The 13,303-nt window shown below is 38.0% G+C and overlaps 2 protein-coding genes across 2 annotated transcripts; one reads left to right on the top strand and one right to left on the bottom strand.

Moving 5' to 3' along the window:
* Positions 1-1,216: 1,216 nt before the first annotated feature.
* Positions 1,217-3,860, bottom strand: LOC115752067 (heat shock factor-binding protein). The gene is made up of 5 exons (XM_030690118.2): positions 3,721-3,860; positions 2,651-2,698; positions 2,222-2,245; positions 2,090-2,132; positions 1,217-1,599 (listed from the first exon to the last, which is right to left on the bottom strand). The coding sequence occupies exons 1-5, from the start codon at positions 3,721-3,723 to the stop codon at positions 1,472-1,474; spliced, it is 246 nt and encodes an 81-aa protein (XP_030545978.1). The 5' UTR covers positions 3,724-3,860; the 3' UTR covers positions 1,217-1,471.
* A 661-nt stretch (positions 3,861-4,521) lies between these two features.
* On the top strand, positions 4,522-5,774 carry LOC115752017 (NAC domain-containing protein 19-like). Its single transcript, XM_030690040.2, has 2 exons — positions 4,522-4,920; positions 5,316-5,774. The coding sequence occupies exons 1-2, from the start codon at positions 4,522-4,524 to the stop codon at positions 5,772-5,774; spliced, it is 858 nt and encodes a 285-aa protein (XP_030545900.2).
* Positions 5,775-13,303: the final 7,529 nt, after the last annotated feature.

Genomic DNA, 13,303 nt, shown 5'->3' with positions numbered 1-13,303 from the left:
ATTCGCTTTTACTAATCAGCCACAGTCATTGAACAACTCCTCAAAGAGGGGAATTTTCGTCCTCTTCTTGTGCCGTCACTTACCCCTCCAAAATGGGAAAATGAATGGGCTTTATTCTTTTTTAGGGTTTTGTGTGGTCACGTCAAGTGACACGATCTTAAGAGGTATGAGTTTAAATAACTCAAATCCTTTGGCGCTCAATAAAATATTATGAATGATAGATTGATTTCATAGGTTGAAGCTTTTTAATCAGGTCTGAGATCTCAAAATGTCACTTACCCTAAATCAAATGTCTAAAAAAGAAGTTTAGAAACCAATGAAATTATAATCTTTTCGGTCAAAGATCAAATTCATCGGTGTGACCAAAAAGTCACCCATGGGCCAATTTCATGAACATTTGAAATCTAAACGCCTAATTCTACATGCCTATGTTAAATTGACAGATATATAGAATCTCTCCACATTTTTCTAATTTTTGATCCAGAGTTAGACTTTTTTGCTCAAACCTGAAAAGGAATAAGTCAACTCTTGGTTTATTGACAAAAAAGATGCCTAATTACTGGTGAAATGCAATGCTCCTAATTCCCACGAACACTCGGCAAATTTCTTTAGGTGTCGACAAATCTTACAATCTCAAACTGAATCTAGACTTTATTTGCAACTCTATTTGCGACTTGAGACAGCTTGGATCTCCAAGTCTCATTAGAAAGCCGCCATGCCACTAGCACATAACTCACAGATGCGATGGAGAAGCTGAATCTTCCGTTCTGGTTATCACATTCTCAAGAGTCCATCTGTACCAGCTCACAGTTTGGAGGGTTATCAAACCATGGATACAAACATTGCGTGGTCTACAGTGCAATGACCCATGGCTGTAATACGGTATTAACAATGCCACGGTCGAACACTGACATGATTCGAACTCTCAGTCAGAATTAGCAAAAAATCTGCCCTTCCCCCACACATTCAGTGAAAGTACTACCAAACACCATCAGCATCTAGAGCACTGCTGGATTTACATATACCATGCACCTCAATGTTTTATACATCGTCCACGCACAATGCCACCAAGATCCACTCAACTACGGAGATTCAGCTATTATACTGTTTTTTCATCAGCAGCACCATCCCCACTCTTCACGTGTTATTTTATCCTATCTTGTTAGGTGATATGCATCCTAACGCAACATTGATCATGCAACAGAACCAAATAGAATGAGGATCTAAAAAGGATTTCAACTTCTATATGCTTCTAAATTAATACATCAGAAACTGTGATTGTAAGACATGAGGACGTCATAAAAGGTCTCAGCTCAACAAAAAGCGACAGTCTGATGAAAAAAGGAAACATAAAGCCACAGGAAAGAAAGAAAGACACAAAAAGAGGTATTATCATACTCTCAGTCGTACGAATTCCAAAAAAAAACCCCAAGAACACCACATCCTTCAACCATATGCTCATTGAACTGTTTCAAGCTGAATCTTCAGCTGACTTCTGCTTGGAAGGGGCAGGAGATGGAGAGCCCTCTATCCCCATCTCATTTTTAAGATCGTTGATGCTCTGCTCAAGTTCATCGATTCGGGTGCCCATCTCATCAAGTGCATCGTGGTCAAAGAAAACAAGAGATCGTGACATTTAAATGGAAGCATAAAACTCTGTCTTACTTGTCAGAGGTAAAAAAAATGACAAAAAATAGAAAAGAGAGTGGAACCTACTTTCCTTATGCAATTTCAAAGAGAATCCGCATTCCTATCGACTTGTAAATTTTCATCAAGATAAATTGTACCGGACACACATGCACTACTCTAGCAAGCCTCAGCATTATGCTATTGCTACGAATGTGAGTGGATGTTAGCAGCAAAGCTAGGGAGAAGGGCAAGGCCTAATGCTGACCAACCCTCACCAAGACCTACTATCTTCAGTTACTCTCCTCCTCCCATAATATCCAAGCCAAAGAGTGTAGATAACAAAGTCATTCATATGTCTGATCACAGTCCTTGTATGCCCAGAAAACATAAATCAGTATAAGTCATTTAAAGATACTATGCATTTGAAATGCAGGTCACATGCAATGTAAGGAAAGGATATTCTTTGTAATGATGGAATCTGACATAGTCTGGAACCTTGATTGCTGCAATTGGACACAAATAAGCAATATTGTTAGACGTTCTGAAAGGGTAACCACAGAAAACATCCCCACCATGCATAGAACAAACTTACCATCTGCTGAAGAAGATTTTGCACCTATAAAAGAAACACAATTATTTAGCAAAGGATTCAGAAATGGGAGCTAACTTCCATCAGGCAGCACAAAAAACTCTATGCACAAAATGAAAGGTTTCTTCTCTGTCTTCCTAGAAATTGAAATGAATAGCCACATTAGATAAAAGCTCTTGTTGCAGTACTGTAAAATAGAGCCAATAAGATTTTTATCATCGTAAATTTGCTTTGTTAGATGAAAGAAGATGCATGACCTAATCATTACCAAATATTTGTCATCATCCAACTTATTTAATTATGCCTGAGATGCCCAAGATACCATCACTAACACTAGCTAATCAAGAGTTCATACAAATCTTTTGACCAGACAGAGCTAACCCAATAGAGTTCTTTCAAATCTGTAAAGAAATCTAAGCCTTGAGAACTTACAAAAGCTGTCATATCAGCAGTGCTCTGCTTTTCTGAGTCATGCCCGTCCTGCAAAAATAGGAGACAAGAATGGTTAAAAGTGCAAGAACATTACTTGCACCTCAAAGATAAAATGTAAATCTATTGGAGAGAAAGAAGAAAAATGGTTCATCACATGCTCATGAAGAAGCTTGCCATTTCCAAGCAGGAACTAACCAGCGTAACTCCATTCATTAAATGAATAATTCTTCCCCTTGACAATACACATTGCAAGCCAATCTCCTAAAGAAAATTAACTAGGTACATTCCACCATCAACATTTTCCACCCACTCACCACATGACATCTTATTGATGCAGCAAAACATAAAACTATGTTACCTGTCCACTGAAATGGAAAAAACTAAGATAAATCACTGCCAACCAGCAGATTGGCAAGTCACTGGAACCACCTAACTTGACTAATTGCAGAAGCTCCAATTTGAAACTACCCTTCACAGATGCTATCCAAGACAAAATATGCAAATTACATACAGATCTGACTACCCTGATGCAACCAGCTTCCTAGAGCTAGGACCTCACTAGCAGAAGCCCTCCAAAGCGGAACACTAGACCAAGCATGACAATAATCGAAGAGATTTCTTCTCCAGAAAAACTAAACCCACCAGTACCACGCATAACCAGACACACAAATTGAAATTCCAAGCTCAACTAAACAACGCCCTCCGACTAAACCATTTCCACACCACTTCCATCCAGCCTCAGAAAACCTAGAAGGAAGCTCACGCTCGTCCGCCTTTTGTTCCATGCCTTCCCAAGCAGCACTAGCTGCTCGATCACGATTAAATCAGGCATCGCACGCACAATGCGGCCACAAGAAACCGAAATTCTGACTGACAATCGCACCCCCGAGCTAAAGAAAAACACCATTTCTCACCTCCACACAAAGCGAGCTGAGCAAAGCGATTCACGGATCGAGAACAAGGGAGAGAATTCAAAATAAAAACCCTAGCGCCAGCTACATCACGAATTCGAACACCTAAGATCTGGAGATCAACAGAGACGCATCTACAGATTAACAAAAAATTCTCACCATATCTTAGTGTGCTCTTCTGGAGATTTTTCTTCGCGAAAAATTGCCGTAAACGGATTCGGGATTTCGAATTGATGGAGAAAGGGAAGCGTGGGATGCGAAACAAATCGAGGGAAAGTGGGGGGGATATGTGATCGCGATTTTACGGATTTACCCTCCATTTGTTTCGGACCGCTAGAGAGAATTGCCGTCAGCTTCCGAGGGCGTAGTTGAAAATTCACAATGAGCGAAGAATTTGAACTCTCTTGCCGGACACAGCAAGTGGGCTGGACTCTTAGGGTTGGGCATGGGCCTTTTCTTCGGGCACCAGCTGGACTCTCCAGATTCGCGGGTTCAAATCAAAGCCGGTAAATCAGTTAGTTAATTGAATTGTAAGTTAGTGGATGGGGCGGACGGTCGAGCGGTGCTCGAGGCAGATGGGCCGCGTGGATCAACGGTGGGGATAATCAATCCACGCACAAGTTTGGGGATATATATTGAAAACACAACATCTCCTTGAACCACACCGCTTGATTAAACGGTAAAATTAATAACTTAAAGCCTAAGGATTGCCCTAAAGATTGTTTTCACGTATGTTGGAATCATTCGGATTTGATCCGATGTTGCTGCAAAGGATTTGGGTTAGCACACTCGTAGAGTTTATAACTATTTTTTCATGCTTATTTTTTCATGCTTATCTCTATTATAAATGTACAATTTCCCCGGCTAAAAGGAAAGCGTAGAGAGTTATATAAGATCGTTATTACGAATTGAAGAGTCTCAAATAGTTCTTGAGAGAGACGTAAAGAGAAGAGTGGAAGAATGGCGGATGCGCTTCCCATCGGATATCGATTTTGTCCGTCCGAGGAACAACTCTTCTATTGCCTAGCGCGCAGGGTGAGAGGGGATTCGGTGTTTCCCGAATTCATCCGCGAGTTCGACGTGTATGAGAAGGAGCCGTGGGAATTCTACGACGAGAACGCGGAGAAAAGCTTGTACGTCTTCACCAAGCTTAAGATGAAGAAGTCTAGAGTGGAAAGAACGGCGGGTTTGGGATGCTGGAAGGGGGTGAAAACCACCGACATCAAAAATTGCCATGGCGATGTCCTTGGTCACAAGAGACACTTCAACTTTAAAGTGAAAGATAGCTCCTCTTCCGATAGCCAAAACACCGGCAAAGGATCTTGGATTATGCACGAGTACTCCATGCCAAACCAAGAAGTGAGTCGAATTCTCTTGTTCGGGCTTTGTTAATTTATTGCCATGTTCGTCGATCTTAATTAGGTTTTTCAATTAATTTTTCACAAGAAGAGATCATAGACTTTGAATTATGTGAGTGTCTCTCTAATAAACCTTGGAAAGTTGTTGGTTCTTTTCCGATTATTTGACGATAAATATTCTAGAGTTCATTATGCTAATTTAGGGTTTCATTATGTGAAAAAAAAAAAATCTTGAAAGCCAACGAGTTGTCTTTTTCTTTTTCTCGTTCTTTGAAAGCCACGTTAATCACAATGCATTCATGTAATCAACTTAGGTTATATTCTACATGACTTTATTTGATGAGACGTCATGAATGTTTTAACGCCTTAGGGTTTTCTTTGATCCGTAACTTGCAGATTGTTCTGTGCAAAATCATATTTAAAAAGGAAAAAAGCGATGGAAAACAAGGTAAGACGCTAGTTATCGGCATGCCGATCAAAATCGGAGAAAATCGTGGACTTAAGAATTCTTCCCACTTCATCAACAAAATCGATGCGCCTCACCAAGACATTGGCATGGAACCGTCGAAGACGATGTGTCTCGGTCCTCACGTTAAGCGGCAACGATTGTATTGCACGGGTTCAAAGGAGGACGTCTTGGCTTTGGCATCTCGCCCGTGCTTAGCAATCTCTACACATACCATGCCGGGTGCTAAGGATTCCGTCGGCGGAGGAAGAAGGCCAATGGAGCAAACCTTCACGGACAATGCAACATCCAACGGAATTGCAAATTTACTTGCATCCACAATCATGGAAGAGGATACCGATGATGGTGATGGCTGTCAATGGATACTTAAAGCCATTAGTTTTGATTAGACCAAAGTTTATGAGGACCCTAAAGACGGACGGTGTCATACTAGGTGGCTCACCTCCAACAAGGGAGCGACCACTCAACGAGGATCTATAAGAATATCCAAGCAACGCATTGTATTACTGGATTGTCCCTTGGAATTGATGAACCTAAGATGATGTGATTTTGCCACATTCATAAATAACCAATATTTTTCGTCCAATCCTAATCCCATTTACATGCTTAAATGTCGTTAGTTCTCCATTCTACGTAGTCCTAGTCAGCAATCATCAACATTATATGAACACTATCAAATTATATATGATGAGCTATTTTTTTTTTTTTTTATGTATACAACAAGTTAAAATGCATTATGGAAAGCCCTAACTCGACTTAATAGTCATGAAGTGGTGGCTACATGCTTATCCAAATCTAAATAAATAAAGATGGTAAGAGAGACTAGATTCAAGAATCAAGATAGATGCAGATTGAACAACAAATATGTTGAGACGACAATCGTCCAATAATAGTATGATTTAGAAAATATTTTCCTAAAAGCGATCAATATATCTCATAAAGTAATTAATTAATGAAAAAAGTTTTTTATTATCAACAATAATGTATATTTAAGATATTATCATCGACATTGAAAATACTTTTCATTCATTCATTTTTATATGCAACACAAACAATCTTTTATTATTTTAATTTTCACCTTTCTTGCCGCCACCGCCGGCCGCCCTTTTTTTTTTTCAAAAAAAAAATATTTTACAAATTTTTTCACCAAACAACATTTCGAAGCCTTGGTTTTTAAATGTTTTTTAAAATAGACTTTACCAAACCCTATTTGCATTTTAAAACTTTAGAAAATATTTCATTTTCTTATAGCGTTGGCCAAACATCCTTTCGTTGTTCATTTTTATACGGATCACAAGTAATCATTTTTAGAAAAATATTTTATTTTCACTAAAAAAAACACTTAGTTGTAATTTTTAATGGACACCCTCATTCTAATATTATATTTCACATATAGCGTTGGCCCTCCTTTGTTTTTCCTCGGATCCTCTGAATCTATCGTAATTTTTTGGTCCAAAGAATCTATCGTACTTCAAAAGAGCATTATACTCTCCCCGACATCTCCAACGATTAAAAACGGCTAGCGTTTGCATACCCACATGGCCACATCCATCTCCAATAAAATAAACGAAATTGAATATTTGTACGTACATAGAAATTTCAAAAGATTTTCTTTTAATTTTTACTTTCTTGACAAAGCATGTACGCACCACTTCATGATTGTTAAGTTAAACTATGGCATTCATCAATGCATTCTTGACCATTAAATAAAATTAGCTCTTTTCTCTTATTTTCTTTCTTGCTTCATCCTCCGTTGGTCATTAGGCCTCGATGACGGCTGGCGATCGGCCACAAACGCGTGCTGGCAAGCCTGGGTTCGCTTTTGGCCATCGCCGGCCAATTGCGATGGAGGAAGAAGGGAATAAGATAAATTAAAATTAAACTAAAAAAAATAAAAATTTAATTTCTTTTAAATTTACAAAAAAATAATCCACGTTAACACTAGTCATACCACGTAAGATGCCTAATGTCCATGTAAGTAATTTTTGGCCAAACAACAATGCGAGAAATCAAATTAGATTTTCCTTATCAAACGACCAAGATATTTTTCAGTTCATTTTCAAGCGGCCGTTGCCTTGGGTCGGTTAACCTTGTGTTTCCTCCTTTTAAACTCTTTTTTTTTCTATTTCTATGTTGGATCTAATTGATATAATTAAGAATAACATGTGTTTAAAATAATCCTTTTATCTCTTTTATGCTTCGTATACGAGTGAATTGGTAGAAGGGAACCAACTCTTCGATATGAAAAAAGACTTCTTGATTTCTTTTTTCTGATACTAAACCGAATACCAAATTCACCGCAAGGGTCAGCACTGAAGGTAGAAAGGACGAAGAAAGAATAAATTACGATAAAGGTAATAATGAATAAGAGACTAATTTTTAATTTCTAAACAACAATAAGTTTAAATTTGAAGAAAGCTATAAAAGAAAGTAACTAAATTGAAAGAAACTCAACAAATACAGAAACCATCGAGGGCCATTTTGTTTATCTTAGTGAAAATTGAGTTGAACATAGTTACTAGAAGATGGAAATAGCCCCACCCTTTATGAAGTAATCATTTGAAACGATGTGAAGTATTTTTCGGTATGATATTGTATGCATGCTAGGCCTTCATAGATATGTGTCGGGTACGCAAATTATCCGGTGCGGGAGGTTTATATATTTTTATAATAATAGCATGTACATAATTTCGTTGATTGCTGACTAGGTAATTTGCCTTCTTATACGTATCTCTTTGTCGATTTATGATTCGCATTTGTTAACATCAAAAATCGTAGTTTCTGGTAAATAGATGAATGGTCGACTTGTGATGGAAAGAGATTGATCTTTTTTTTTTATGTAAGAGTAAATGGTAAAATTTACCATTCACTCAGCCATTAAAATATTACAGTTTTAATTAAAACATTTTAGTAAGTTTGACCAGAAAAAAAAATATTTAGTAAGTTGATAACGTTTTCTAACTCTTGGCAGAATTTTTTATGCCTAGTCTATTTTCCCTTCTTCTTCTTTTTCCCTTTTTAACCGACACCCTCCCCTTTATGGACGACGACAGATTTTCACATTCATTCCATATAGTATAAAAATAAGTCGGTAAAACCGTAAATCAGTTACTAAATTGAAAAGTAGTTAGTAATTAGTATCTTATTTTCATATCTATCATATCTTGAAATAAGGTTATGGGACGTGGACAAATTTATGACTAGAATGTAACTTCAAAAGTAATTGGTGATCATGTAAGTATTGGTCGGGCGAGGATGGACGGCGCGTGTTTAGTCACTTATTTTTGTTTGGATTATTACGATAGCAAATACATTATTTATGTATTATTCTAAAAACGGAAAGTCTTTCGGAGAGCTTATATAAGATCGTTATCATAATTGAAGAGTCCCAAATAATTCTTGAGAGAGAGAAAAAAAAAAAGGAGAGGAAGAATGGTGGATACAATTCCATCGGTTATCGGTTTTGTCCGTCCGACGAGCAGCTCTTCTTCTATTATCTTGCGCATAGGGTGAGAGGGGATTCGGTGTTTCCTGAATTCATCCACGAGTTCGATATGTATGAGAAGGAACCATGGAAATTCCTCGACAAAAAGACGGAAAAAAGCTTATACGTCTTCACCAAGCCCAAGATGAAGAAGTCTAGAGCGGAAAGAATGGCGGGTTTGGGATACTGGAATGGTGCAAAAACCAGCGGCTTCAAAGATCTCCCGGCTTGTCTTCCGAAAGCGAAAACGTGGCCAAAGGAACTTGGATTATGCACGAGTACTCCATGCTTAAACAAGAAGTGAGTCAAATCCTCTTGTTCTACCTTTGTTAATTCATTGCCATGCATCCTAGGGTTTCATTACGTAGGAAAATCGTGAGAAGCCAAACCGGTTATCTTTTTTTTATATATCTGGATTTAAATTATTTGATAAAAAACCGTAAATTTATTAACCCCTTGATGTTTGCTTTGGTATGTAAATTGCAGATTGTTCTGTTTGAAATTCGATTTAAAAAGGAAGAAAGTGACGGAAAGCAAGGCACTACAGTTTTTCTAAGCATGCCAACCAGAATCCGAGAACATCATCAACTCAACCAATCTTCCGACTCCAACCCCGGCATCGGTGTACCTCGCCAGGACATCAACATGCAACCATCGGAAACAATGTCTCTCTCTCTCTTCGGGTTCCCATGTCGATTGGCAATCACGGCATTGCACTGGTTCTGCAATCTCTGACGGCGACGGCTCTCAATGGTTTCTTGACAAGATTAATTTCGATTGGACAAATGGCCGCAAGGACCCTAGAGACAATGTCGTACTAGGTGAATTGTCTCTAGCACGTGACGCTACCACATCGGAGTACGTCCCTCAAGTAATCGTTCAGCGAGGATCTACAAGAATATGTAAACAATGTGTTGCATGAACCCAATGAGCTGTTACAGTCAATGATTGTTAGATGATGTGATTTTGGAACATTTATGAGTGCTAATCTACTTCATTCGAATCCCAATTACATGCTTTAATGTTGATTAAACTAAAAATATCCCATCCACTGTTATTCATTCTCCAGTCTGCAAATTCTCATCAAATTATTTGTTATTATTAAATGTTGTACTGCATAATCGACTAACATTAAGAATTCTCATCATAAAAAAGCAAACTACCTAATCCGCAATCATCCCTATTGTTGCTGCTGCTGCTATTGTTGTTTTTATTGTTATTATTATTTTCAAAGGTAAATTTCATTGATGATGAGTTGTCTTATGTATAATAAAAGTTAAAATGCATTTAGAAAAGCCATAATCTAACTCAGAATCGGGTAGTGGTTCGTACATGCTCATTGTAAAAATAATTAGAGAGAGAGAGAGAGAGAGAGAGAGAGATGAGATCCAAGAATCAAGATAGATGCAGATTGAAAAGTACGTGAATTGGGATAATTAGGACGCGCATGACAACACTTCTGCTCTAGAAATTAACTTCTCACCGGAAGTTAATTTTTCTAATTTTGGAAAGAAGTAAAAAAAAAAATCTTCTTTAAGTGTATTTAAAACTACTTCTAGAGCAACAAAAAAAAAATGCTCCAGAAATAGAAAAATGAAGTTGCATAATCGACTGGATTATGCTCCAAAAGTTGTGATATCAAATGAATTTCTGCTCCATAAGCACTTTTGAAACAGAAATCCTACTCCAAAAGTGTTCTCATGCGCGTGCCAACATCCAAAGAATATCACGTCATTCTATAACTCGTTTCAATTAAGCGCCCCAAAAGGTGGTATTTTTTTGTGTATTGGCAAAAACAATAAAGGTGATCGGCTAAGCTGTAATTTTTTATGATTTGAGAAATTTGCATGCGATATTTTTAATGAAGAATACCGCCATTCTAATAATTATTTCACATTTTTTACCAAAAAAAAATTATTATCATGGATATTGATGGCACGGTGGATACAGTTTACCTTTGAAAAATATGATATCACGGATATTGACGGCACGGTGGATATAGTTTAGGATTTTTTACGGTGTGCTTTTTTTTTTTTTTTGGTCAGAGGATTTTCTACAACCCTTGCATATAAATACACGTTTGACATTTTATAGCATTTCCTCTACCTCATACGTAATTAAATAAGCAACTTCGCTGCACGTGTAAGAGTAATTACATAATTGTATACGAGCGCGTACAATGAAATTTCAAAGCATTTCTAATTTCTTGTTAGCGTGCTTAAATTTTTATTGCTAACAGAAAAATACAAGTTGCGTTAATATTTTGCAATATGATTGTGTTCGGATTCATGTGACTTAGAGCACGAAATGATAACATTTTTGTTTTTCTATTTTTTTTTTTTATGTTTCGGGAAATATGTTTTGAACAGAAACGCGTTTAGTAGCAGAAATGAGAAGTAAAAATTTTGTACTTTTCTATTTCTAGAATAAAAACATCGAAAAACAATGTCCGGTTCTATCTTATCATATTCTATTATACAAGCTACACTGTGTGTGCTATGTGCCGTGTGTCGGCCGAGGCCCGGTGGCTGGCAATTGAAGAAATTTTACGATGTTATCGAATGAATTTACGTTCAACCTGTACATGACACATAGCACACACGGCATGGCTTGTATAATAGAATATAATAAGACGAACCAGACAACAACAACAACAAAAAAACAAATTTTTGTTCTAGGAACATAAATCTTGTGTCGTTGTCAAACGCATTTCTCTGCTTAATTTTCTTTTTTCAGGGAATAGAAATAGCTCTCGAGAACATAACGATTATCATTTGCGCCCCTAGCAAACCGAAGCAATAGAAGTTAAAAAAAAAAACAAATAAATAAATAGACACGTTATCAAAGAGAATGAAAAATGAAAATTCAGTGCACGCTTTTTCCGATCAGGTGTGGGCCCACAAACGGGCCTGATTCAGCGATAAGTCCGCGCTGTGAAGGGCGAAAGGGACGCTGGGCCCGAGCCTGAGCGCCAACCGGCAACGGCATGATGATGTGGGTCCCATGGACTTCCCCATTTTTTATCCCCACCGGACGGTCTAGAAATAACGTTAGACTTGCTGAAAACCGATACATCCGACCGCGAACGGAACTATAAACGAGTGGGTTCTATTCGAGAATCAATAACAGTCCGATGCATCGATTAGTAAATTGATTCAGTAAATCAGCCATGGTAAGATTTTATTATTTCTCTATACAAAAAGTACATCAATTTGAAAACATCGGGATAAAATAGACATGCGATGCGGGATCCAAACACGAAGCTATAAAAAAAGTTATGTTCAGCTTCTTTTGTCCGATTATGGCTGAAGAGGCGCCGGCTAGCAATAGAAAATCTCCTCTAAGCATTACCATAATAAAGGTCATGTACCTCACTATTGAATATTTGGGTTGAGCCATGATTACTCTGTAATCTATATCACCTGCAAGCAGAAGCTCCAAAAGGCCGAGGAGCTTGTCATTACAGCACCATCGAGATGTTAGCTGTCAAGAAATTTTTGTGCACGAGATAAGCCGCAGTTGGACGGGTCGGAACGACCCGTTCGGAGATCTGCTCACGATTTGAATCGAATTCTTGGTCTCGTGCAATGATCGATCCCTTTAACAAGTTTTTGTGGTTTTCCTTCGTTTGGTTTTTTCTTCTTTTAGGAAAGAACAAAGCAATCTGATCGCTTTCTTTGGGCCCACAATTCGCTTTATTCATTCAGAATCAAGGCCCACAGATTGGGCTGGGCCTCACCACCCCCACTCAAAAAGAAGACACGAAAAATTGAACATTACGACAGGAGAGGAAGGGGGACACGTCAATGATGATGAGGTTGATAACCCCCGTGGGGCCTACAAAACATTAAAATTAACGTCTCGCCACGTGAAGGTGGGCTCCAGGTGCCTACATAGGATTTGTTCTCATTAATGATACTATTAATGGAGATCGGAGCATCTCCAATAGTCCGTTCATTTCGCGAAAAAGGAAGAAAAATAATTAGTGAAGATCAGTTTCCTCTTCGGAGCATTGCTCGTAGTCGGGCCGATCACCAACCTTTTTCCCAATGCTAAAAGTATACAGCGAAGAATTTGTTCGTCGAGTTGTCTTATGAATTATTGTTGGAATGTAGTATCGGGTCGAAGGCATAGTCTAAAATTTGCAAAGTCGAAGCAGAAAGTGTAATGATTTAAGACAAACAAAGCTCTGAGGTTAATCGGACTAATCATTGATTATGTAGCTAATCGAGATCTCTTAGCTGGCGGAATCTGACAATCTCCCGGTGGGGAAGGGTTACGCTATCTCAAATGCAACACTTATCCGAACTTCGAGTCAAACAAACTAATCCTTACCCTCAAGTCAAACCAATCGATCTAACGTAAGAAAATAGGTTAAAAAAAATACTTGCCCCACGCTTAATAATCTTATATTCACACTAACCAACAAAGAAG

Source organism: Rhodamnia argentea, chromosome 7 (genome assembly GCF_020921035.1).
Source record: "Rhodamnia argentea isolate NSW1041297 chromosome 7, ASM2092103v1, whole genome shotgun sequence".
NCBI classification, from domain to species: Eukaryota; Viridiplantae; Streptophyta; class Magnoliopsida; order Myrtales; family Myrtaceae; genus Rhodamnia; species Rhodamnia argentea.
The sequence above is the reverse complement of the archived record's forward strand: the minus strand, read 5'-3'. Positions and strand labels throughout refer to the sequence as shown.